A 26,690-nucleotide genomic window follows, 5' to 3' on the forward strand; every position below is an offset into this window, starting at 1 on the left:
ATATATATATATATTCTGTATATAAATTACAGAAAAGGAACAAAGACAAACAAGGATTCATCTATCCATCTATCCATCTATCCATCTATCCATCTATCCATCCTTCATCCATCCTTCATCCTTCATCCTTCATTCATCTATCCATCTATCCATCTATTCATTATCTGTACCACTTCTCCTTTGAGAGTCACAGGGGGAGCTGGAGCCAATCCCAGCTGACATTGGGCGAGAGGCGGGGTTCACCTTGGAGACAGAGACAAACAACCATTCACACTCACATTCACACCTACGGTCAATTTAGAGACTCCCATTAACCTAACCCTAATCTGCATGTCTTTGGAGTGTGGCAGGAAGCCGGAGTACCAAGATAAATCCCATGCAAACATGGAGTGAACATGCAACACACAGAAAAACCCGACTCTGAACCAGGATTTGAACCAACACCGAGTGGTGCTCAATCCAAAATTTTACGGAATAAACTTTAAATTATTTTGTTTGACTAGCGCAGCAAACTTCACTTCAGGATAGGAAGGTCATGACTGCTGCACTTAAGTCAGCAGAAATGTCTTCCACTCAGCAAAATGACTTGGGCTGCGTCCAGAACAGCCTCTGGTCCTTTTATTGACAATGTCAATCCTGACAGGACCGAGCATGTTGTCCATCAGGATACAAGGGTAAACTGACAGAGGCCGAGCGCTGCTGCCTTCATCCAGCCACAGCTGCACAGGCAACATGAGAAGAGCTTTGTTTGGTTGAATAAATGAACATTAAAAATGTAATTTGAATCAACAGTTAAACTGAGTTGTATTTAAATAAGACTAGAATAATCAAATGTTAAAAATCACATGATAGAGGGTGTTTATCAGAAGATTTTTTTCCAAGTTTATCCAAACTCAATGTGGGTGACCATCTGTGAGACTGTTTTTAGGGAGCAAATTGATCTATTGGGATAATACGATGCAATGAGCTCTTTAATACATGATGGGACTTGATTATTAAGGGCTTTGTATTTTGAATTCTATTCTGAAATCAAAAACACACAGGACACTCATTATAATAATGATAATAATTTATTTATTCAGGTAGAAGAAAAGTCTTTGGCAGTGAAGAACACAGGAGCTGGGGGTGAATTCACGAGAAGTGCTGCATGGAGACAGACGATCGGGCCGACAGCGAAACTGCTCATTGTGATATCAACCGAGGAGCCTGAACTGGTTGCACGAAATCATGGCACAGTAGATGGACGTTGTAGAAACTACAAGCGTTAATCTGCACATGTGAACGGCTGATGGAGTGTTGGTGATGTGGTGCTGGAAATAAGGGGTGTGACCATGAGACAAGTAAAGGGGGGTTTACTGCATAAGGAGGCTTCTGTGAGTATAATGAGCTGAAGAGGTAAATAATTTCCAAATGCATCACAGTCAAAATTAACACAACAACATTTAAAATCCTCCATCAGTCTCCAATCTGGCCTGAACTGTGTAATAAAAACATATAAAAAATACAAAAAAATAGTAATTCATTTTGTGAAGAGGGACAGAACCACTCATTCTTATGTATTCACATCGGCATCTCCGAGCAACTGACAAGTGCAGCTCTGTAGTTCATATAATGAAGGGCAGAGAGGTACGAGTATGCATCAGTTTGACACAATGTGCACGGTGCTTTCCATTTCAGTGCGACACTTCCTTCATTTCCTCTCCTGTCCACCTGTTCTTCTTTTTTTTCAAACAAGCACAAGTGAGTACAGCAGCACAAATTGCATCTCAACGCCCTGAAGACAGGGCTGGTAAGGCCATTGCGTGGAGGACTTGTTAAAACCAAGTACTGGAACCAATCAGAACGAGCGCAAAAAAACGCAGCATTCTTCACACAGCTCACAATATGAGAGGGGCTGAATTCACTGTGCACACTGTGCACAGGGCAGACATGGCGGGTCCACATGTCCAACTAGGGGGAAATAACGACATCACAGCTCCTGTCAATCAGTTCATCAATATCATTCAGATCACTGTCAGAGGTCCACTCAGTCATCAATAAAGGCAACAGGACAGAAAACTCAGTCCATCTCTCCTTCTGATCCACCTTCTCTTTCTGCTTTCATCACTCTTCTTTAACTAGAAAAGTTATTACTCAGCTACACAGGCGTCACAGGACAAGAAGAAGAACATTTCAGAATACTGTTGGAGGTCAGGAGTTTGGCTGCTCCCACATGTGCAAAAACCTGTCGTTGTAAAGAGCAAATGCCACTAGGGGTCGCTGTATCACTCTATCACAGGCATCACTAGTAAAATTAAGCATAGTCCCACTGGCACAGCAGTCCAATACACATCCATGGTCTATTTTAAGGCAGGGCAAAGGGATGGCACTGTTCAGGAGGATCAAAATAAGAGTCATGGTGAAGCTCCTTCAAAAGTCTTAGAGCTCATTGGGATCAATCTGTTGCTTCTTGAAAATCCTGCATTGCTTCCGCAAGTTCATTTTGTTCTACAGAGGCTCCCAAAACCCAACCCCTAATATCCACTTCATGCCCTATGTATTGTCCTGGGTTAGGGGTATAAGGGCAAACTGCTGGGTCACGACAGTCCGGTCACAGCGTGACTTTGCTGAGTCGAAGCGAGAGGGTCGAGCGGTGCTGGGTCCGCGGGAGCGTGGAGCTGCACCGGCTTCGCAGCTGGACCGGCCGACCGGCTGAGCCCCGCACCCGCAGCAGGAAGTCGAAGTTAGCTGAGGTGTTCATGGCGTAAAAGACATTGGCGTTGTCTGGGATCACCAGCTCTGTTGGACAAAACAGAGGACAAAGGTCAGTCATAAGAGCGAGTTTAATGCTATTAGGAGAAATAAAAATAAATTGGTGGCCCATTAAGTTTGGTTCATTAAGTTTGTAAAACAGCTGATCAGGGAAATATTACAATCTACCTACTAATTCCATAAACATTGGTCTGTCTGTATGTGGAACCGTTCACCTATCAGCTTCACACCTGATGTGTGTATCCGCTGACAAGAAAATAGGCCTTTTCTAAACAGGCAGGTTTAGAAAAGGCACTGCACTAAATTATTATGATGAATTGCTTAGATCATATAGCAGCAGCAACGTTTGCTGAACTTAAATCCCTATACTGTCTATGAAAGATGTAATATGAGTAACAAGGCTTCACACAGTTTTAAAAAGGGACCTCTCATTGATCACCCAAGACTTTTAATGAACCTCAGAGGATCCAGTAGGAGGAAAAATAATAAGCTTCAATTTGGCAGCAGACCCGTGTTTTACCTCTCTCCTCAGAGATGACTTGTACCAGCTCGTATCCTTCCCCCGGCTCCACCTCCAGGTTGTGCTTTGCCATCGCTCTGGAAATGACGGCTCGGGTCTTGTCTTGATTGGTCAACTATTTAAAGGATGGAAAGAAAATTGAGTCATACAGGGTTTAACGAAAAGAGTGTTACACAATCAACACAAACACTAATTTACTCACCAGGATGCTTTTGTAGAGATTCCCGTTGCCATGCTCCAGACTGACTCGTATGATGCACGCGTCCTGGGCCTGGGTGTTATACGTCGGGGTTTGGCTGGGGGAACTGGGGGACAGGGGCGTGAGTGAGAGGGAGCGCCGGTGGGTGCAGGCGGGCCCTGGCAGGGAGGGAGAGGCCGGGGTCATGGAGACACTGGCTGTCGACGAGCTGGTGTCCATGGAGTGGAGTGAATTACATGAGGAGGATTCTGATAGCTGAGGAGATGAGAGAGAAGTCAAAATGTCACTGAAACATTACTGTACAATAATACAACTGTTTTTCATATGTTTATTAAGGGACTGCACAAAGTTTCTCATGGCAAAGTTTCTTTATCTTATTCTTCACAAATTACATTTCTTTTTTACAACTAGAAGGACAATCAGGAGAGCGCATATCTCCACCAACAGTCCCCTTATGAAACCACATTTAAATGTTCCAGATTTATTTGGATCTGCACCAAATGACTCACCCGTAACAATCAGTCCCCTGAACATGCCATGTTTATTTTCATTATGGTCTATGAATTATTCTCTGAGAAATAAAAAAAATCATAGATCTGCCACCTGATCTGGACCTGCTTCAAAATTGTATGGGTTCTTTTACACCTCATCCTTCCAAGTTTCATGATTATTTGAACAGTAATCTAACCAGCTAACAAACAAACATACAGGGGTGAAAACTTATCCTCCTTGGTGGAAGTAAAAAATGGAAAAAATCTAATATTTCCATTAGAAACGTGTCTTTTGTGATTAGCATGTGTCACAATATGTTCTGACGAATTAATTCAACAACTGATCTTCATTTTCCTCACCAGAATCATCTAGTGGCAGAATAGGTTCAGGATGTCGGATCAACTATTATTAAAACATTATGTTTCCAGAAAGTGCATAATTTTTTGGAAAGTCTGCAGCTCAGCCCACTTTCACCTCTAACTTAACAAAAAGCAGAACTACAGATATTCAGTATATATAAAATGTTATGTTTCCCATGTTGGGCAAGTTTGGTGGTTATGTAAATGACTCTGTTAATACATTTTATTAAGGTTTTAAACTCAACACAATCTTAAATCTTCTTTCTGTTTAATCTATTAGATCCAGTCAGGGACCATTAATCAACAGATAAAGATTATAAATGAACCAGCGTTAATTCTACAGCCTACTTTTATCTGTTGTCTCCAGTCAAGTCTTACGGTGGCAAACTAAAATTAGGATCAAATGATTTATATGAAGGAAGAACATTAATAATAAATGATTAATGTTATATGTCACCACCCACCTTGTTTTGCTGGGAGTCGGAGGTGTGAGTCGTGGGCGTGAGACCTTCACTGTCTGAGGGGCTGCTGGAGTCACTGGAGGACACACTGACGGAGTCCATGCTCTCCCCTGAGCTGCCAGTGGGAGGCGATCGCGGCATCTCTCTGACCGGAGAGCTGGCTGAGTTATTGTCTGTTCCAAGAAACAGCCTGGGAAGAAGAAGAGGGACAGAGTTATCACACAATAAAAATAAATAGGTCACAGACATGCAGGGCATGAATATAAGAGGGTGACACGTCTGAGCCGAGGAAAAGTATCTTCAACTCAATATGATCCATTCACAGTAGAATTAACATGTATGCTCTGATGTACTCACAGGCTGAGTCTCTTCACCATGCTTTTTCGAGGTTTGGGTGAAGTCGGACTGCTATCGCCGAAACCCTCGATCTCACAGGACAGAGAGTAGCTGCGAGAAAGAACATGAATAATACAACTTAACATTATGAACTGTTATCGAATCATGTGCTCAGTGGTTTTAGGAACAGTGTAATCTCAGAAAGGTTAAATGAAAGAGAAAGAGAAAAACGAAAAGAGTGAGAAAAGGAGAGAGGTCACAGAGTAAAGACAACAAGTACGAGAGATCAGTGGGGAGTGAAGACGTGACATAAGAACAGCAGGGAGAGCGAGGACAACGTGGAGAAAGAAGCTTCTTTTGTGCATTTCTTAACAATGGATCCAACAGACCATGACCTCACACTCTTATGTGCTCATTATCTAATGGGTAATGGTGCAATCGAGAGAGAAAGTGCTCGTTACCTCTCCTCCTCGCTGAGCTGGGGGTGGTTTTTAAACCAGCGCAGGTAGCTGGGCTCCGCTTTCAGACAGTAGCTGTTACAGGCCGACTGAAGCAGCTTGATCTGAGCGATCAGCTCAAACTCCTGCAGAGACAGAGAGAAAACCACCTACGTTAGATTGTGTGTGACGAGCTCATCATGTGATAATTGTCATACATATAACCCTGTGAGGAGGAGGGGGGGCTGCAGCTGCACTCACCCTGCGTCTCTTCTCGAAGTTGATCAGACCACCCTGCGGAGGACACAAAGAGCACGCTGTCAGACCCTGAACATCACATACCAGCGGCCGCTTAGACAAACAGCATTAGGTGGGCCACTCCAAAAATGGGCCGACAAAATTCCACACACACACGGAAACTTGGAGCCCAGTTTTCTGACGGCGGTTACACAGACAGACTCTCAGATCTGCCGAGTTGTGTAAACTCTCACACACACATGCTCTCAAATATCGAAAGACGCACACAGCTGCTAACAGGCACACACAGTCAGCAGGTGTTGGGGGAGTTGTTTTTCCTACCTCCGCTAGGTCCGGCAGGGCTGTGTCCAACATGGTCAGGTCGGTAAGAAACGTCCCCAAGTATGGTATTGTTCCTTGCATTGCTCCCTGTGAGGAAAGAGTTATTTGATTACTTTAACAACCGAGTAAATTCACTGCGATGCCACATAAAAAGTCAGAGATTTATTTACACTGCGAGAGGGCGAGGAGAGTTTGTAAAATACAACACGGGCTTAATGCAAGTACAGCACAAAGTGCATTGAGTAAACAATGTTAACCACGTGGCTTCATCATACTGGAGCGGCTTGAACTCACTTTGCAGTACATTGCTTTGGAGGAATGTGTTGTTTAAAATGACAAAGCTCTGAAAAGACATCCATTTGTCTGGCACTGGTTGTTAAAGCACTTTTGTCTCACCATCTCCCGCTGCAGCAGGAGTCTCTTGTGGGTGCGTTTCTGGTGCTCCTTGGTGCAGCTCTCCAGACTGGCAAACTTTGAAGTGCCTTCCTGTGGGGCAAACAGAGAAAAAGGCTTCAGTGCTCGAGATTCTAGCGGGTGAATGAGCAAATGTTTCCAGGATTTTCACAGATCAAAACCCAGGAACATCTACAAAGTTGTTATAGAGAATGCTGAGTCTACAACTGCTTTTTTAGACAGGGGGCTCCAGAAAATGTCCCGAAAATTGGATCCGGACATTTTCCAGAGTTATCCTTTCACATATGCAGCAGGAGATTGTCCGTGTCCGACACATTCACAACAACAGGAAAATGTCGGATACATTCAGGGAAGGGGTGGAGCCTGGGAAGAGCATGCAGGACATGACGTATACATTTTGCTGCAGAGATCATTTGTTTTTGTTTATTTTTGTATGATCCTTATAGCCAAAGCTCTAGAACCTTGTTATTTTTCCAAGTTGACATCTTCGTTGGCGTCTTCTACGTGTATGACATCTCTTTATCATCCTCAGATATTTGGATTGTTTTTGTTGTTTTAATTCCAGTTTTGCCTCATGTGGATTTTCCTGCTGTAATCTCTCATGGGCTCATTTAGATATTTTCGGTAAATGTTACTCAGGCTGGCAGAAGAATTTCCAGAAAATGTCCAGATCACCTGACTTGAACATTTTTGTTCTTACATACAGCCCCTCCAGAAGATTTCTGACAGCAGCTTATATTCAACTTTCAGATTCCTCAGACATGATAAAGTGAGAACTCACCCTCATGAGTAGCTCTCTGCTCGTCAGGTAGTTGTTGTGGTCGGAGAAAATGTCCGACAGCTCCTCAAACGTCTGCATGCTGTCTCTGCATCGAACACAGACTCAGGTTAGCTTACGATTGCGTGCACAGCAGCTAAAATACATAAACACTGAGGAGATCCTGTCGAATTCTGCCAAAAGGCTGATTCTTCTACCGAAACCCGCTGAGATTATCTGCATAGTTGAGAAATTGGGGGCTTACTTGTGCACACAGGCCCATACTCTTTTCAGCCTGTACAGAGGATTGGACTGCAGTGCCGACACAATGGCTCGCAGAGATGAGAAGTTTTTGCGTATTCGACATTCCTGTAACAGAAGATCAGCACAGGTCAGTCAGGAATCCACTGTTAATTCTGAAGATTTGAAATTGTGTGTTCATCCCACCTGAGCGATGTCTATCCAGCGCTGGATGACCCGCGCTCTAACGTGCGGCCGGATCTGCTTGTGTTTGAGCACGGTGCTGACCACGCAGGCCGCCACGGCGTTGAACTGGGTGATGGTGGCTCTGACGCTGGGGGCACTGTGCTTGTTGTGCTTCTTATCCCTCTGAGACCAGATGGAGCCCAGGCAGTGGTGGGGCACAACCTTTTTAAACAGCAGCTGGAGCAGGAAAAACACGCTGATGTTAGTGTGACAACACTGTAACAACATTGCAGGGATGTAACCTGCGATGTAACACACACACACAAACACACACACACACACACACACACACACACACACACACACACACACACACACACACACACACACACACACACACACACACACACACACACACACACACACACACACACACACACACACACACACACACACACACACACTGCCTCCCCTCCCCATGTGTCCAGCACATTTCCCTCCACTCACTGCGTCCATGTAGGTCAGCTGCTCGGCCACCAGGTCCGCATCAAACGACAGGAAGTCCTCGTGGACCTCGATCTCCACTTCCTCCTCTTCCCCCAGGCAGAAAGAACTGTTGCCATGGAAACCAGCTAAAAGCAGGTAAACAGGGTTGATTTGGAATTCGCTACCTGAGATGAAAAACTAAAGCGTACTGTGGAGAATAGAAATAAAAGATGATTCCGTTAGTTACCATCAGTGTCGTCCATGCCGGCCTGACTCTGCAGCTGCTCCAGCAGACCCTGCGCCCGTCTCAGAGCCTCGGAGCCGGGCAGGGCCTTACGCAGATAGTCCATCAGCCTGTGCAGACAGGGGTAGTCGGGAGGCTCCTGGAAGTCTTCAGGACACTGGTCCAGCCAGGCATGCAGGATGGAGGCCAAGACACTGTGGAGACCGCAGGAAGACGTTTGAGTGTTTAGAGAGCAGGCAGTGACAGGAGAACAGCTGAGATACATAAGAAATACTGCCGAAAACAACAATACAACGCTAGAAGGCTGTTAATGTGAAATTAACAGAGATGTGTATATATAGAAATGTATCTCACTTCCTGATGGCTCCTCTGGTTTCAGATCCTCGACATCTGTCTGGGTCTTGTTCATTTTCCTCAGTGCATCCATATCTGCAGCAGAGAATGAGGAGAATGCATATTTCAATACATATATACATATACTGTATGCATATATATATAAACCACAACAATGTAAAGTCAGCACGTTATTTGTGGCTTTTTAAAACACCTCACTCCAGCCTACCTGTCTAGCAGGAGCCGCAGCACCGTCTGTGTGCTGGTGAAGGCTCTGTAAGTGGACAGGAAGATGGAGGTGTAGGTGAGGTCGTTGTCTCCAAATGCCGTCAGTAGCGTCTCCACCAGTCGCTCCAGCGTTCCCGCGCGGATGCTGCGGATCTTGCAGGTTTCCAGCTGGCTCACCGTGTGGCCGGGAGGCAGACGATCCCCCTCCGCCTGAACACAGATATTTGTACACAGTTAAATAAGGTTTTATAGTGACTGCCAACACTTATCTTTGTGTTTTGGGCTTTGAGTGCATGTAGTTCATTACCTCCGCCATGTTTCCATGGACGGATTAGCAAAAAACTTGGTGAAAGGTTAAAAATTTAAATTAAAGTTTGGTGCCGATTTGGATCCGAAGTAGAATTTATTTTCACTTTCTTTGCGATACAGAGCACTTTATGACACTTTCATGGATTTCCCCTGGTCTTGATGAAACATTTAGGGAACTGATATCTCTAACTGTGTGAAATGTGGTGCAGCTCGATTGAATTTAGGGGGACTGTTGGCGGAGGTATGCACGTGACATCCTATTTCGTTAATTCATTCTTGTGATGTGCATTCTTTAGACATCTGAGAACAGGTAAGCTCCAAACTGTTAAACAACAGGAGTCAGACAATTCAATAATAGGAGTGAGACAATTTAATAGAGGACCAAGTGGATGAATGGAGAGCAGAAGCAGTGAGGACAACAGTGACCTATATTTAATTCTCATTTGTCCAGATGTATCCGACGATTATGCTTTCTTGTCTATAAGGAAATACACCGGGCTGAGCTACACAACGAGCAGAGAGGGAGTAGAGGAAGAGGTGGCAGAGACACGGAAAGAGAGAAAGAGAGAGAGACCTTGGTAAAGTTAGCTCACTACAACAGGAAACGCTCCAATCTGTTTTTAATCACAGCGGGCCCCTCCTCCACAGTCCCTCCAGACAGAGAGGAGGACAGCAGCAGAGCCAAGTTCTCCCAACAAAACCCCACCGATAACAGCTCAGGACACAGCACAAACGTGATTATCTATCTCTGCGAGGCGGCCCGCTGTGCACTCTCACAGATGGGGAATTTACAAAACATAAAAAAAATCGACAAATTCTGCAACCGAATCCGCTAATTACTATGCACACTGTAAACAATACACAGAACATAGGCCTGTAATCCCACTGATTGTAATTGCTGTTATTCGCTGACAATTGACTGTTTGGAGTAAATACGCTGATGGGATTGCTGCTGCTGCTGCTGTAGAAAGTGGCCATGTTGTTTTAATTAGCTCGAGTAGAGCTGGCAGCATCTGTCGCTGTCAATACATCAATACAGTCTTAAAGCCTCCGAGCTAGTTCTTCTCTCATGAGCCAGTCCCCAACCGTGGAACACTAAGAGACAAACCTTTTTTTTAAATCCTCGTAAACACACTAAAACCTCATATATCCGACTTTCTGTTAACTCCTGCATTCTTGTAGTTGTTGCAGAGAAAACTGGGGATAATACCTCTAATTGGCCCTTCAGTGTAGTATAATAATACACTGCGTAACATCTTATTATGCTGATATAAACAGCACGGAGGAGGAAACAGTAATGCCTCATATGCGCTGAAAAAAAAACTGCACAACTCAAGGGAAAACTTTTAATACCCCCGCTTTTTTTTTGTCATAGCAGCATTTCATAGAACACCGCCGTACAAAGGAGCGAGCAGTTTCAATAGTTGGCAGCCGGAAAAGTCAGGAAATCACATGCTTTGGCTGAACAGCCCCGGTCTGGGGAAACTGTTGATTTTCAGCGTGCAGTGTAAAAGGTGTAGTCTAAACTGAGAGATTTACAGCTCAGATGTTAGAACAACAACAGCCCCGGTGGAGCACAGGGCTGAGAGACGGCCCTCGGTTGAAAGACGCAGTCTGTTTAAAACAATAGAGATTAGCTTTTTTCCTTTTATTAAGCTCTGGAGGATGCACACAACTCATTGGGTTGTTTTCATAACCCATCTGCACATGATAATTTCCACATTAGAACCTGTTCCACTATAGATAAACCTGTGGGGTTTACCATTTTTATCACAACGGGTTGAGAAAGTGGGAAAAGGTTTTGTATAATCTGTAGCTCAGCATCAGCTGTGTCACAGTGTGAGACGTCAGTGAGGCCTCTACTCACCCCCAGCCATCTTGCTCCCTTGTTGGCCGCCTGCTGAATCTGAACCCTCTTCAGTGTCACATTGTAGATGGCTCCTTCCTCAACTTCCTCCCCCCAGTCCTGCACCGAGCTCTGCGAGGAGAGAGGGAGAAAAGATATTAGGACACCTCCAGAGGAGAGGAATAAAACAATACACAACGAATTCCTGCTCGCTGCAGAGCTATAACTTCCATGTCATTTTGATAGCAATTTGCCCTATTGGAAACCTAATTGAGGAAAGCAGATGGAAGAATGAGAAAACACAACCACAGCACTCACACAAACTAGGTAGAGAGGGACTGAGATGTAGTAAAACATCAAGAATGACCGACTCCCCAACCCCCACCAATGCTGCTCGCCAGGCCTCCCTCCCTCCTTCCCTCCCCATCTTTACTCCCTCTATTAATCCCTATCCATCTCTTTCACCGTGTCTCTCTGGAGCTAAAGTCAGAGCTGACTGAAAAAACTTGAGATAAGAACCAGAATGGATGAAACGCGCTGAAATATGCACGGAAAATGTTTCTCTGTTGATATGTCTCCGTCTGTTGTTTCAGCCTAATTACACAAGCCAAGAGAGTTTGATTACAAATCGGCGTCTCCAGAGCTCAACCACGCTAAAATCAACTTGTAAGACTAAATGGATTTTAGCTCAAGTGGCAGCAGTGGACCCATATGTAGTGAGTCTGTCTCTGGTTGTAAATCACTGATAAACAGCCGAGCGCACAAACAAATAGAGAGGGAGCAGAGAGAAATCAAAATACAAATCTCAAGCTCAGGGAGAGAGCGAGAGCAAACAAGAGATCTGCTGAGACATCAACAGACGCAGACAAAAACAGAGGCAGGGAGACAGCGAAGGAGAGAGACTGGCCAAACAGAAACAACCACGCGTGCAGTATTATGGCCAAGTCCTCACACACACACACACACATGCACTCAGGCAGCATCAGCCAAGATCACTCTCACTTGTCCCCACTTTCATTTGCACAGCCTCAATGGCAAAGTCCGAAGCCTCTGCCCAAACAGAAGGGGATGCCAGAAAAGAGGTCAAAGGTCAAAGTCGGCGTTAACAGGCTGAATGGACCGTCCTGGAGGCCTGGTGGCACTCAGCCATGACTCGAGCGTGTTTGGGTTTGAACAGAAACATGTGCTGCAGAATTGAAAAGAAAGTCCTCAGACTGAAAACACAAAGATATAAAGGAAGAGGAGGAGTAAAAGACGGGGGATTTTAACTGGAGTTGACAGATGAAATCGCACGGTCTGTCTGTGTCTTTGCAGGTCAAATGCTATATTTGTCTGAAACATGTGTGTCCCAGTATCCTGTTTGTATGGTCAGCAACATGCAGTCTCTCTATCTGCTGCTGGCTTCAGCTGTTGCTGGCCGGCCGGCTGGATGGATGGCTGGCGCAGAGACAAATAAATACATCAGTGCATGAGTCATGCAGTCCACACACTCCCAAAACAATAGCGGGAGGTCTCGGTGCTGGCCGGGCCCCGGCTGCTGAGTTCACAGTCTGCACACACACACACAGCCTGCCATAGAGATGTTTTTCAGAGCAGGGTTTAAAAAGGAGAAGCTGTGCTCACTGTGTGCACCAAAGCTTGGTCTGATTTCAGCTTGGAAACCAAAACAATCACATATTTCCATTCACCAGAATATGGAGCTATCAGAAACAATAGGGAGCAGATACAGAGCCCATCGAATGAGGCTGTGTGAGGTGTAAACAGGGGACGACATGTTTACTCTGTATCCTCCCACAGAAGATGCTCCAAAATAAGTGCACAGGAAGAGGACACTGCATGGAGGCCACAGAGGCAACGGAGTACCCTATCTCAGCTCATGTATTGGAGCTCATCTGCCTATCAGCCCATTAGATGCGTGTGAAACAATACTCCTGAGATAACAACAGCAGTCGAGTTGAGTCTTTTGGGCGCTGATCTGTTGGCTTTTGTGCTTTTCTCGGCTGGACGCAGCTGGGAGCCGCGCAGAGAGACGGTGATGGCCCCGGGGCTCGTCAATTGTTCCCACACTATTTCACTGCAGGCCCCCAGACAAAAGTTTTCATATCCACCATCAGGGAGGGGAAACTTCAGATCGAGTTCATACACTGGTGCAGCAGAGGAGAGCGTTTTTTTCTATTATTATTATTATTCGTTCCCTCCTTTTCACGCACGTTTCCAAAACTTTACGCACCAACTTTACAATGAAACCGCGGTTCAAATCTGGTTTAAATGATTAACACTCAGTGTTCAACTGTTCCCCGCTTTCCCCCTCCTCCTCTGCTCTCCCCTTTATCCGCTACTTTCCCAAGCCTACAAACACCCCCTCCTTTCTCCCCCACCCACCCTCTCTTTAACATCCCTCCCTCTCCCCCTCTCCTCAAAACCACAAACTCAACAACAGAGCGCACAGGATGGAAAACCAGGAGAATTTCTTTTCTTTCTGTTTTGTTGTTGCTTTTTATTTACCATTTTAGTTTTCCAGGCGAACTTCATGGTGAGCGTTTCTCTCATGATCCGAGGACAGCATCAGAGCTCGGGGGGGTAATCCGACAAGGAAGAGAAGAAGACGTGTTCCTCTTTTAAAGATGTGTGTCCTCCTGCTCCCCAACCGCACACTCTCTCTCTCTCTCACACACACTCCTCCTTGGTCAGCTTCTCTTTGACTGTCACTCTCCCCTCTTCTACTGCGTATCTAAACCAAACCCCTCCTCCTCCTCCTCCTCCTGCTCTCACTCACAACAGTCCCGTTCAAACTCCTCCTCTTTCTGCCCGACCCTCGTCAGACTGACAACAACGTGCGCCCTCTGACGCGCGGCTGTGAGTTGTTTGCGCAACGCGACAGATCCATCAATCTGTTGCATGTCAAATTCACCTCGAGCAAATTACTCTTGTTTTTTTGGTGTGAACACATTTCCTTATTTCTCGAAATGAAATGGACACGCATCTTTACGATAGTTTGTGAAGTTTATTATGAGACAAAAGTTAAATTAAAATAGTGAGTTTAATTTATTAGTAAAGAAACGTTGATTTTAGTAATTTACCAGTTCATTTACCAGTTACTAATTTAGTGATTTAATAATCTAATTTGACTCGATCTTTAGAAAAGAAAGGTTTACAACACATGTACTGTGTTGAAACAGACAATGAAAATGATCGTTGGCTTTCCTAATTATTACAAACATTATTTTGTGTTTGTATGCTTTGGTGAGCTTTTTTTAAATTATTATTCACAATTACTTTACTGTTTTATTAAATATTTGTTAAAGTACACTTATTGAACTGTTTGGTTTTCCATTTCAAATGAAGCCTCTCATTTAGTCTCATGTCTGTCTTAAACTAATAATAATAGCTCTCAGTAGTATACCTCCACCAAGGCCCATCAGTCCCCTTGTATACAAGCTTCACCATATTGCAAACAATGATAAATATGTGTTCCCTTAATATTACAGATTTTTTTTTAATCAAGATTCATGAATTATTCCCTGTCAAATGGTGATTTGGTTCGTTGTTTTTGTGTAATCTTGCTCACAAACACACAAATCAACCAACAGACTGGGGTGAAAACTTTTGGACAGATCTGAATTATTTAGTGATTTGAGTTTTTTTCTTTAAATGTATATTCTCATTTTGTATCATGTCTGAATCAAAAAAAGAGGCTTTGACTCTCTGAGTTTAGTCAGAATCTTGAAATTGATTCAGTGCAAAATCTCTTTGTTTGTGCAGATCCCCAGACACCCACTTCATTTGACTATCAAATGTAGATTTGCTGTGATTATGCCGCCATCACTTACTCTGAGAGGGTGAAGTGACGTGCTGGGGGACCTATAGCCGTCCTGTGTGTGAAGCAGCTGCGGCCTCACAGTCCCTGCGTGGGACAATACAAGGAAGACTGTGGATGCCGTCACTAGTACTGTGTATTGTCAGAGACGGGAGAGGAGAATGGGCCGAGTGTGTGAGAACGGACAACACTGTTCCAGTGTGAATGTGCCTGCACATATACTCAGTCTGCCCACTTGTGTGAATAAAGGGGAAGATATGAATCAAACACTGACTTTGTGAGGGGTCTTTTTCTACGGAGTTGTATCATAATCATGAATCAATTGTGAACAAGCAGCGGTTCATACATTTACATTTCCAATCAGTCAGATGATCAAATACAGTGTCAGAAGGAGACAATAAGAACTTTATGATAACCACTGTTTTCGGGATCAGTGGGAGACCTGCTGCCATCCACTGTTCGTGTGTGTGTGGACGTGATATGCCTACCCACTCTTCTTGCTCCCATAACACCAACGTGTAACTCCAACGTCACACAGCGTCACCGAATGTCACGCACACACACACAAATACTGATGCACCCACAAACACGCACAAAAAGGTGCCAAATGGCACCATTACCCCCGCCTCATCTTTGCTAAGAGGGCACCAAAGGGCCAGGGAAGCCTTTTCTCCGTCAGCGATCAAACTGTATGTTTGATCAGCTCTCCCTCTTGCTGACTGTTCATCATGCTGTATATCTGGACTGGCTCCAGTTCCCAGGCCAAGCTGCCCCGGTGTCCACCAGGGTCTCTGGAGCTCTGGGAAGCCCAGAGGGGCAGTGGGAAGGTTGTGGCCCCGTACGACCCCCAGCTCTGCCCCAGGGGGATTGGAGTGTTGGTCTCACAGTGGGAGTGATGTCATATCTCAAGGAAAACAAGAGGTCTGACTAATGTGACAGATGCTGCTCCAGCTGATGGACGAGCAGATGACTGCACACGTTCAACTTGAGATGTCAAGTCTAGAATCATCATTTGTTGAGGAAGGATTCAGACCAAAAGGTGAAAATATCCAAAGCAATGTCCGATTCATTTCAATTTTAATTGTATGCACCTAATCACAACAAGCATTTCACCAACTACTAAGGTCAAAACCTAACAAAATTATAGAGAAACCCAACAGTTCCCGTTAATTAACATTAACATAAAATAGTTTAATAATTAATCTGAAATTAATCAATAATAACTGAAGCTGATCTAAGTTGTTTTCATTATTTAGTCCAACAGTACATCCCTTATGAACCTGTAATATTCGTACGTAACACATGAATCTCTAAAGTACACACGACACAAACTGATGGACCAACTTAAAAAATTGCTTCAATTGCTAACACACTAATAAATAACAAATTTATTAACAAATTACTGAATTTGATTTGAGAAGTTGTAATTCTTTTGTGTTTAACCAATTGAAGTAGATTTTTGGGGGTTATAAACAATTAAAATTTAAAATTGTCTAATTAATATATCTCTATAGCTATCAAATAAATGAAATGTCATGGACTAGTAGAGGTATACAATGCAAATGCATCTGAGTATAGTGCAACATTACCTGTTGCCTGAATGCAACAGAGTATAACATATAAGTGATCGCCGTCTTCATGTTTCTATGTTTGAAAGGCTAATAGATAATGCACATGATGTTCCTGCACTACAGTTCAGGACAATCCTTACTCCAAGTTCTCCTTCCACTTGGAAGATGAATGACGCAATTACACTTAGGAAAGCCCTCGATGAGGATAGAGCAGTTTTTCTTTGTTTATGATGGGTCCCTGCCATTACTGGACTTCCTAAAGCAGCTCTTAATTCTCTCTGTTCCACAAAGTCCGAACAGGGAGCTGCAGCACATGCACAAAGGGGACAAAAACAGGAGGAGCACTGCTCGCTCTGTTATTGCACCAGTGTGGGGAAAAAACGCACATTCCAGGAAATCTCCCACTTCCTGCCTCCGGCCTCCTGACTCCAGCGAGGCTGCTGTCCTCATACCTGACTGGCTGCAGAGCCTCTCTGGCCCGGAGCGTGCTCATAAAAGCAGACCAATAAGAGAGCGGAGGAGAGGAGGAATAAGGAGATTCCTTATAGAAGCAGATAGAGCTGGAGAAACATTGCAGTTCACTATGGTGAAAAAAATAAAATGAGGACAACAAATGAGAGGGTCCTGGGTCGCATGTTTAATGTCTCAGTGTTTACATCGGAGATAAGAAGGTTGTGTAGTCAAGACAGCACATAAGACACCATTGAGATTAACTTGAAAGGACATTATCTCTGCGTGTGAGTGTGTGAGGAGGAGACGGAGACAGACAGGAAAGAGTTCACAGCACAGCCAGAGACTGAGAGGATCCACACTGGATGAGAGACAAGCATGAGGCAACAGGGCCATCCTGTGCTGGCTTCCACAGAAAGACTGATTTCCCATTTCCGAGCAGAACAGAGACACACTCCTTTTCCCTCCCTGCTGGAGACACATACGCAGAGCAGAGGAGACTCATCGTTTCAGGCAGCAGGAGGAGTATCAGCTGTGACAGCTGCAAACATCTCCAGTGGAAAGTTGTTGCGTGAAATCGAAAATTAAGAGGTTATTTTCTGCCACTATATCAGAACAAAATGTGTCAGTGCATCCACAGTCGGCCTCTTTACAGATGTTTTTAGGTCATGTTTGTGTCTGTGTGTGTGTTCTTGTACTTTACTTGTTCTTTTACTTCTTTGTCAGGACCACTTTGACTTCAAGACATTTAAAATGTTTTGATTGCTCGTCACTTTTATTGAACTGTTTGGGGGTTAAGACTTTGATTTAGGGTTCAGGTTGGAATAAGGTTGGTGCCATAGGCAAAGGTTTATGTCAATGAGTTGAGGTGTGTGGGTGTGTGTGTGTGTGTGTGTGTGTGTGTGTGTGTGTGTGTGTGTGTGTGTGTGTGTGTGTGTGTGTGTGTGTGTGTGTGTGTGTGTGTATGGGGGTTGCAGGGTCAAATGTACTTATCACACTTGGCATTTCCCCTTTTGTTGTTTTTGTGTGGTGTAGCAGCGGTTTTGTGTTTCCACAGCATACTGCCCAGTAGAGGGCAGAGTTCATGAACCACTGGGGTTTGTCCAGTCAGCAGAGATCTTAACCAGACCAGGCCACAGCAGCAAAACCCCCAAGAGGGTTGGATTTATGTTGCAGGGTCAGGATGTTCAGCTATTACTCAATAAACCAAACCATGAGACAGTGTAAATAACTGGAATAGGTTCGGTTAAGATCAGCGTCGGCGGTGCACTCCAGTGGTAAAAACGATAAAACAGAGATGGATAAGGACGCGTCAGGTCGTCTCTCATGAGACACACAGCTGCATTTTCTGTCTCTTCATCGCTCAACTGAAGCCTTTGTTCAACACATTAAAAGCTCTGTCTGCCTCTCTCTCCCTCTGCACTTATGTCATGTCCCTGCTCCTCACATCTATTGTCCTGGCTGTTGTCGAGCTCTCCCTCTCTCCCTCTCTCTCTGTGTGTGGACTGGTGACATCATTGGTTTCCAGTAAAGTCCAGAGCTGCAGACAAGAGACCCCTCCTCCTCCTCCTCCTCCGCACTTCACATCAAGACTAAAAGCAACACACATCAAGGAAAAGCCTTGTTCAGGTCAAGTGCTGCTTTAAGTTTCATTAGTATTAAATCTACCAAATCATGTTTAGACTGCATGAAATTGTGAGGTCTCAACAACAGCCTCCGCCTCCATATGGGTTCAGCTGGTCCGTTCCTCTAAATCGAGGTTAATCCACTGAAGGTGCTTTCAGGTGCTTTAGGACGAGTTACGTTAAATCAGACCAGCACCAGCACAGACAACACAAGACACACACACACAGAGCCCCTCCCCTGTCGTGGGGCCCCTGTACCCTGACCCCCCTCGAGATCTAAGCCTGGCTAAGCCTTGAATGAATCGGTCTGGACTGGCTCGGTTTGTCTGTCTGACCCCTCCCCAGCTAATGAGAGCAGGACCATCTGTTGCCCAACAAATACATGTGGCCCTGACGTTGTCTCTATATTGTACGCAACAACAACAACTGGTAACAGACTGGTCACAATGGTGCTTTGCTGCCAAAACCTGAAACCACAGTTCATCAGAATGTGCGGAGTCACACTCACTTCAAGCGTTGTGTTATTTCCAGTTATACTTTATGAAATGGTTTGTTCTGACTGTGGGAGAGACTTTGCTTTGTTTCATTTCTGCTGCCTATGTTTCACGTTTCACACTCGTCTGCAGTTATGTTAGTGTCAAAGTGAAGTATGAAGCATGTGCACTGTAGGAAATGAAACTGGTAAATGATGCACGCTACAACACACACGTCGGAGCTGCTTTGAAAAAAAAGAGGCAGTAGCAAAAAAACAAGTGTTAATTCTGCAGTTGTTGCCATAACACTGACCAAAATATAATAATATATTAGCACTGCAAGAACAATGTGTTAACGACTGTGCACATACACACTGTGTAGGTCTCTAGATGCTCCTCTCCTCTCCCAGCACCTCTTAACCCTAAACCTGATTTTACTTGTACTATATCTTATTGAACAGATCTAGAACTTACTTTACTCTATTATTTAATGTCTAACTTAAATACCGGACATCACTCGTCTTCTGAAGTAAGTGTTTCGCTTTGTTTAACAGAGTTTTTTGACCTCGGCAAAATTATTATAGTTAGTTATCTGCTGACTTGTGTGAGTGCTGGCCACTCGTATTAATAACTGCAGACCAGCAGTCACCAGCTTTATACACACACACACACACACACACACACACACACACACACACACACACACACACACACACACACACACACACACACACACACACACACACACACACACACACACACACATACGCTAATACACACCGCACAATGCCCGCTTGATCCTAGTCATGCGTCCTGGCTAATGCTGCCTCCCCTGCCTGAGCGGGAAAAGGAACAGAGAATTTTATGGGTGCATATGTGTACCACACACACACACACACACACACACACACACACACACACACACACACACACACACACACACACACACACACACACACACACACACACACACACACACACACACACACACATACACTGACACACACATGGCCACAAAGCTGCCAAACCTTCAAAATCAAAACCAATCTACCTCAAAGATCTGCTGCTGCACATGTTGCCTTCTGCTTACTCCCATACCATCCCTAAACACACACACACACACACACACACACACACACACACACACACAACCATTTCCATATGGTGTGATGATTTTCTGCCCCAGTTGAGCAAGCTGCTCCTCTGTTGTTGTCGCTCTGGGATGGACGTGCTGGTGACGGGGACAATGGACACAGTGTGGACTTTTCACACCAGTCCTATTATGTGACCTAATTAGGCCCAAGATCACAATATGGACATCTAGAGAGCCGCAGGCGACTAGACAACTTGACACGCTGGGGGTCCCCCGAAGTGTGTAAACACAATCATAAGTGGTCGGCTGAATGAAAGCACGACAGAGACCTGGATTTTAGAGAAAAGACAAGTCTGGCACTTTGTGATTTGTGCAATTTTTGACAAAAGCATGGACAGATATGACTGGACAGAGGTACATTACTGTGTCTCAAGCTGTGGGTTGTTTTGTCAGTGTTTACTTGGTGAATCCAAATAGTCTTTATACTTTCCATTTCTTCTTGATTTTCCGGATGTAAACTAGTTGCTTGTAAAATGTATCAAGATGTGATGGAGCATCACTGAGACCCATTCAGGTTTATTTGAATTCAAGGTCAGAAAAACAAACAGGTCAAAAGCGACAGAACTTGTCTTAGCCGGATGAATGAATCACAACCTGTCGAAATCCTTTTCAAGTCATCAAAACACATGACAAGCAGAAAAGCTGAGGACTGGAAACACTGAGACGTCACAGAGCATCGACCAGAAACGTGCACTTCTCTGCTCAAAAAGACAAGAAAGAGGAAGGAGGAGTGCTAACTCAGCTTTCTGACTTTTTTCAATGGAAAACACGCCATCATCGAAATCCCCCTTCCTTTGTCCCCTGTTTTCTCTGTATAAAGTCACTTCTGCATTTCCAGAGAATTAGGTTATTGAACTGCCCTGCTGGTTATTGTGAGCCAGCGGGTGTGAAGCAGTGGTGAATATTCCCTTCAGTGGAGTTTTGATTGATCGACCTGCAGCTTAATTACATTGTCGAATGCTGCAGACTTCAAAATGCAGTCAGAGCAGTGAAATGTTCTGTGATAACCTGCTGAGAGAGGGAGAGAGAGAGAGAGTGTGTGTGTGTGTGTGTGTGTGTGTGTGTGTGTGTGTGTGTGTGTGTGTGTGTGTGTGTGTGTGTGTGTGTGTGTGTGTGTGTGTGTGTGTGTGTGTGTGCGTGTGTGCCTGTGTGCGTGTGTGTGTGTGTGTGTGTGTGCAGTCGTACACACTCACTTCCGCGCAGTTGGGTTCAAACCCGTTTATGTCCTCTGTTATTCCTTCTTGTGACATATCCTCCAACACCTGAATAATAATACAATTTTATTTTGAATACTAGAATGTTGCTCAGTAGAGCGTACACCTCCGCCAAGGCCCAACAGCCAATTCAGTCAAGCTGCACCAAATTGCACACACCTATAAATATCACTCCCCTAAACATGCCTGATTTAAAAAAATCAAGATCCATTAATTATTCTGTGAAAATATCAATTTTTGCAATTTTAGAGAAAGAGATAATAAATTCCTGGATCCACACCAACATTTTACGAGTTCTTTCCTGAGCCATTCCAAATCCTTCCACCAAGTCCTGTGGTAATTCATCCCATAGTTTTTGCATAAACTTGTTCCAAACAAACAAGCCAACAAAGAAACGGACAGGGCTGCAAACACAACCTCCTTGGTGGGGGTCATTAAAGTTTATTCCTTGTGAAGTATTAGCCATTATCTTCAGGGTTAGTTGCTCTGTGTTCCTGTCTCTGTCACTCGTTGTTCTCAGTGCTGATAATGACTGACACCTCAGCACTCCTCTCTTGTCCCTGACCTGAACTGTGGACCTGGCACAGTGATTACAGAGAGGTAATTACTCCAGTCGCAGCCTTTATGGCCGACATGGTTTCATAACCTCATGCGGATTGGAGCAGGAACACATGAAAGCACTAGAGGCAAAGTCTTCGGACTCAGACAATGAAATAAGGAGAAGCCTGTGAAATTCTTGCCTCTTAATTACAAGAATGAAAAGATGCAGTCTGTGTGAATTCCTTGCGGCAAAATACTGGTTTCTGCTGCAAATAGCAGCACTTAAGTAGTTAATGAAGTTTAATGATGATGCCAATGGGGATTTTCTTTGTACTTACGTAACTTTATGGAAAGCACTTGCCTCTCCATAAAACCACCCTTATTGCTCCATGTCCCATGTGTGAGGACAATCACAAACTCGATACTGTACAAACCCTCACATGGAATTGAATTCGTGGCATGCAGTGTTGATGAATGTATGATGTGCTTAGGCGTACTGCGTGAAGAGAGTGTGAGAGTCTGCGAGCTAACCTCCACTCTTCTTACCCCCTTCGAAACAATTGGCGGAAACGGTGCAGCGAGGGGGGAGGACACGTCGGCCAGGATGTCAGATAGGCAGCGGGGAGGATGACTTCCCAACAAAACATACATTGAGGCACCATAGTGTGACTGTCATGTGACGGATACTTTTTATAACTATCACATTAATCGCTCATTAAAGGGTTTGGTGCAGTGTTCGGTTTTAGCCAGCCTGTTTGGAATGGTCTGTTTCCTGTGTTAATGCTCCAGAGCTTCTCAGAAGTTATTCCTTGTCATTAGTGAGTCCTCCTCAATCAGTTCTACAATATACTGTCACTTTTAGTTGTTTGTGTGCTGGACGTTGTGTGCAGAACTTTGTATTAACAGTCCATGGTGCAGAGTGACGTTACAAAACTTTGTGTTCTACCTGGTTTATCGGCAATGAAGATTTTATAGTCAACGTTTTTCTAGAAGTGAAACTGAAGTTGCTTTTTTACTGTTCACACAATAGGATTATACATAAGTTTGACCTCTACTGATCTGGTGTTGTATTTGTATACATACCATGCAATGTCTTGCTCAAGGGCACCTCAGCATTCTTATTTTCAGACGTCAGTTTCTCTCCTCACAAAATCCTTGATACCGTAAGTGAGTGCATAAAACCAAGTAGCCACGACTAAGCTGGAATAAGCCTCCGCTGCAGGTTTTGTTTTCTGGTAATCACACCGTTGTAAAGAATCTGTGACCTCACACACAAATTAAAAACACGTCAACAAACAAGAAGGTATGTATTTTAACATTGTATCCATTCAGTTACTTTTGACTCGGCTGAAGGATTATTGTGTAACTCTAACCTTGGTGGGAAATTTGAGTGTACAAAATGTTCTTACACTTTTAAAAGATGAGAATTAGAACATTGATTACATTATCCTGTCGCGTCCATAAATGCAGAATGGCAAACAATACCCACAATTTCTAAAGATTTCTATGTGAATTTAACATAGAACATATCAACTCTACAACTCAACAAAAAGAAACAAAACTTTCCTATTAGCGTGTACTTTAAAGTGAAGCTTATTGTATGTATGCATGCATGTTTTTCACATACACATACTGTATCTTAGTCATTAGGGATTAATGGGTGAATTATGAGCAGTCAGCAACACTCACATAAATGCACTAACCACACACACACACTCATTCACTTTCATAGTGACCAATAAGCAGTAGTTGCAGTGAATCAGAATCACTGCCTTTCACAAGAGGTCAGCTGTCGTCTGTGCCTCCAAAGGTTACTGTCTCGTTTGCATAATTGCTCTGTGAGTTGTCAACTTATTGCATAAAATCTCACTGAGCAGTGGTCAAACAGAGGAACTGATCTCTGAGATTGGTAAATCAAAAAGTAGTGGCTGTACTTGATTTGTCTGGAGTTTTCATTTGGTTTTAAAGTGATGGTCATGTACTGTAGATTGTCAGTTTCTATAGGAAAACGCTGTTTGATGACCATGTGACCAGCAGCTGAGGCAGAACTGCTGAGCAGCCACAGATTTACACTTCAGCTGTGGACAACTTATTTTCTCTCACGCACACGCACCACACACACGCACACACACACACACACACACACACACACACACACACACACACACACACACACACACACACACACACATGCATAAACACTTATTTTTCTGCCGCTCTGTTCTACTTTCTCACAATCACCATACACATCCAATAAACAGACCTTGGAGGACACAAAAACAAAAATCCCCACCCCTCACTTTATCTTTTTCCTCAGTGCTTCTCTTACAATCCTCATCTTCCAACCACTTCACTTCCCATCCTTGAATCTATCGAAACCCTTGACACAGAATCTCCCTGCAACTCCTCACTCCAAACAACAGCAGGCACAGGAAGGCCGTTCATGCGAAGGCCAACATCTGCCAAATTGTTTAACAGGCCTGGAACTACCTGTGCTTCCCAGAAATAACATAAAAAAAACAGACTCCCACAAAACAGACACAGTTTTTCTTTCGTGCACACTGCGTGTACTGTACTGACCCAGTGTCGTGGGCTGCTCTCTGGGTAGCGAGGCTGGTACCTCTGCAGGGCGACACCTCCCTCCCCCTCCAGCAGCAGGGTGCAGTCCAGGTCGGGGCAGTGGTTGTGGGGACTCGCAGGCCAAGGCATCAGAGTGGCCAGAGGGTAGTGGGAGATCATGCTGACCACCTGAGTCAGCGGCAGGGGTGACAGGGATGGCAGGGCATACTCCAGCTTGGACAGCAGGGTGGGTGGAGACGTCTTCAGTGGAATACGTGGAGCTCTTGAGGGGATCTCCAAGTTTAGGTTTCTCTCTTCTCCTCCAGGTCAGATGTTTTGGTCACCTCCTCTCTCCTCAGTCTGGTTCAGACTAATGATAACTCTCCTCTCAAGTTGTCTCCCTCAGTCTTTTCCCTTCCTGTTACTCTCCGCTCACAATATACAGTTTCAGCCTTTCCTTCCTCTGTTTTCTCCCTCTCGGCACGCGTGGAACTCGGCTTGCCAACAGCTCTCAACCACATGAGTGATTAAAGTCTATTGTCTCTGTCTTTCTCTGTCCCCCTCCTTTTCTCTCTCACCCCACGCATTCATCTCAGCCAGAGAGGGAGGAGCTGCAACTCTGTGGCCCGGCCCCTTTACAAAAAAAGCTGCCCTCTAACTAAAGAGAGTTTGACTGTGGAAGAATGTGAAGAGAAAGAAAGACAGGAAAGCTGTGATAGAGAAGAGGATGTTATAGAATAAATTCTAAGAATTACAAACAATGGGGGATATTTTCCATGATGCAGTGACTTTTGGCCTCAATTACAAACCGCTGGAACTACACTGATTCAATCCACAAACAAAGCTTTCAGATATTCGTCTCGACATTTGCCCGCACGTTCCTTCCTTAAGTCCTTTTTGAATTCGAAACAGTGTGTTAAATTTTGTGAAACGTGACACACAATTTTAATTTTAATTTTAGATGTGTGGGCCGCTTCACAAAGTTACTGATTCAGTTCTCTGTCATACAGCAAAGCGTGGTGGCTGCAGGGCAAAGGTCAAACCATAATAAATGTGTAACAATTATGGAGAGCACAAACGTGTGTGTGTGTGTGTGTGTGTGAGAAAGAGAGAGAGAGAGAGAGAGAGAGATTCAGAATAGGAATAAGAATCAGTCATGTGTAAAAACACTGCAGCTGCTGTGATGAGGATTATGTGGGACCAGGCAGTGCTCCGACACACACACACACACACACACACACACACACACACACACACACACACACACACAAACGAGTCCTCCCTCAATCTGTACTTCTATCTTAGTGAGGACACTTTTTGGCATAATACATTCCCTAGCCCCTTACCCTAACCCTAACCATCCAAACTAAATGCCTAACCCTAACCTAAACCTAATTCTAGCCCTAAAACAAAGTCTGCAACCGCCAAACAGTCCATTAAAGGGGGGTCAGAAAGTGAAATGTCCTCACTTTCCCAAAATGTCCTCACTCCATACGTTGTAATCCAGTGGTCCTCACAAAGACATCTGAAGAAGAGCACACACACACACACTTTGGAAGTATATTCAACAGTTAATATTGAACAAAGTGAAATGAGTTGCTGCCGACAGTAACATTATGCATTATGTCAGACTTCGCTTCCTGTTTTCTCAGGTGAATCAACAGCTGTTAGGAAAACACTGATGCCAGACTAGCATCCGGTGAAGTTGGAGAGGTTTTGGATCAACACACACACACACACACACACACACACACACACACACACACACACACACACACACACACACACACACACACACACACACACACACACACACAAACGAGTCCTCCCTCAATCACTGACAAGATCTCACTAACGAGAAATCACTGCAGTGGAGGAAAACCTCAAGTGAAAACTCCAAACCTTTAATAAAACTATATGGCACAGTAGAGTGGCCAAATTCAGTCAAGCCACTTTTACACAATTACACACAAACAAATCAAAAAACGGAACTACCATTAATCTAGTTCAGTCTAGTGGTTCTCAAGATAAGTTGAGCTGGAGGAAGTCTCTTTAATGGAACTTCAATTTATCTGAAACCTGACAAGAAGCTTTTGTAATAGGTTTTATAT

General features: G+C 44.3%; 1 protein-coding gene across 2 annotated transcripts; it reads right to left on the reverse strand.

Annotated features, from left to right (window-relative positions):
• Positions 1–1,051: 1,051 nt before the first annotated feature.
• rgl1 (ral guanine nucleotide dissociation stimulator-like 1) lies at positions 1,052–25,149 on the reverse strand. 2 transcript variants are annotated; one of them, XM_047343123.1, is made up of 18 exons: positions 24,601–25,149; positions 11,199–11,309; positions 9,024–9,232; positions 8,816–8,890; positions 8,465–8,655; positions 8,239–8,363; positions 7,753–7,968; positions 7,571–7,674; positions 7,330–7,414; positions 6,531–6,620; positions 6,135–6,221; positions 5,817–5,849; positions 5,580–5,701; positions 5,140–5,229; positions 4,786–4,972; positions 3,474–3,725; positions 3,272–3,386; positions 1,052–2,778 (listed from the first exon to the last, which is right to left on the reverse strand). In XM_047343123.1, exons 1-18 carry the CDS (start codon positions 24,757–24,759, stop codon positions 2,591–2,593), a joined length of 2,439 nt encoding a protein of 812 aa, XP_047199079.1. In that variant the 5' UTR covers positions 24,760–25,149; the 3' UTR covers positions 1,052–2,590. The 2 variants fall into 2 exon arrangements, with proteins under 2 accessions (XP_047199079.1, XP_047199080.1); XM_047343124.1 differs by lacking the exon at positions 24,601–25,149 and adding an exon at positions 13,683–13,918.
• Between the last annotated feature and the right edge of the window lie 1,541 nt (positions 25,150–26,690).

This window comes from Hippoglossus stenolepis, chromosome 14 (genome assembly GCF_022539355.2).
Source record: "Hippoglossus stenolepis isolate QCI-W04-F060 chromosome 14, HSTE1.2, whole genome shotgun sequence".
In the NCBI taxonomy this organism is placed as follows: Eukaryota; Metazoa; Chordata; class Actinopteri; order Pleuronectiformes; family Pleuronectidae; genus Hippoglossus; species Hippoglossus stenolepis.

What these genes read in the sequence shown, in the direction of transcription:
- rgl1 (XM_047343123.1), bottom strand. Translation starts at nt 24,759, where the DNA reads ATGATCTCCCACTACCCTCTGGCCACTCTGATGCCTTGGCCTGCGAGT. An exon ending in GCTGGATAGACATCGCTCAG is followed by an intron (nt 7,675 to 7,752) that starts GTGGGATGAACA and finishes CTTCTGTTACAG; the next exon opens with GAATGTCGAATACGCAAAAA. An exon ending in ATCTCTACAAAAGCATCCTG is followed by an intron (nt 3,387 to 3,473) that starts GTGAGTAAATTA and finishes TCCTTTAAATAG; the next exon opens with TTGACCAATCAAGACAAGAC.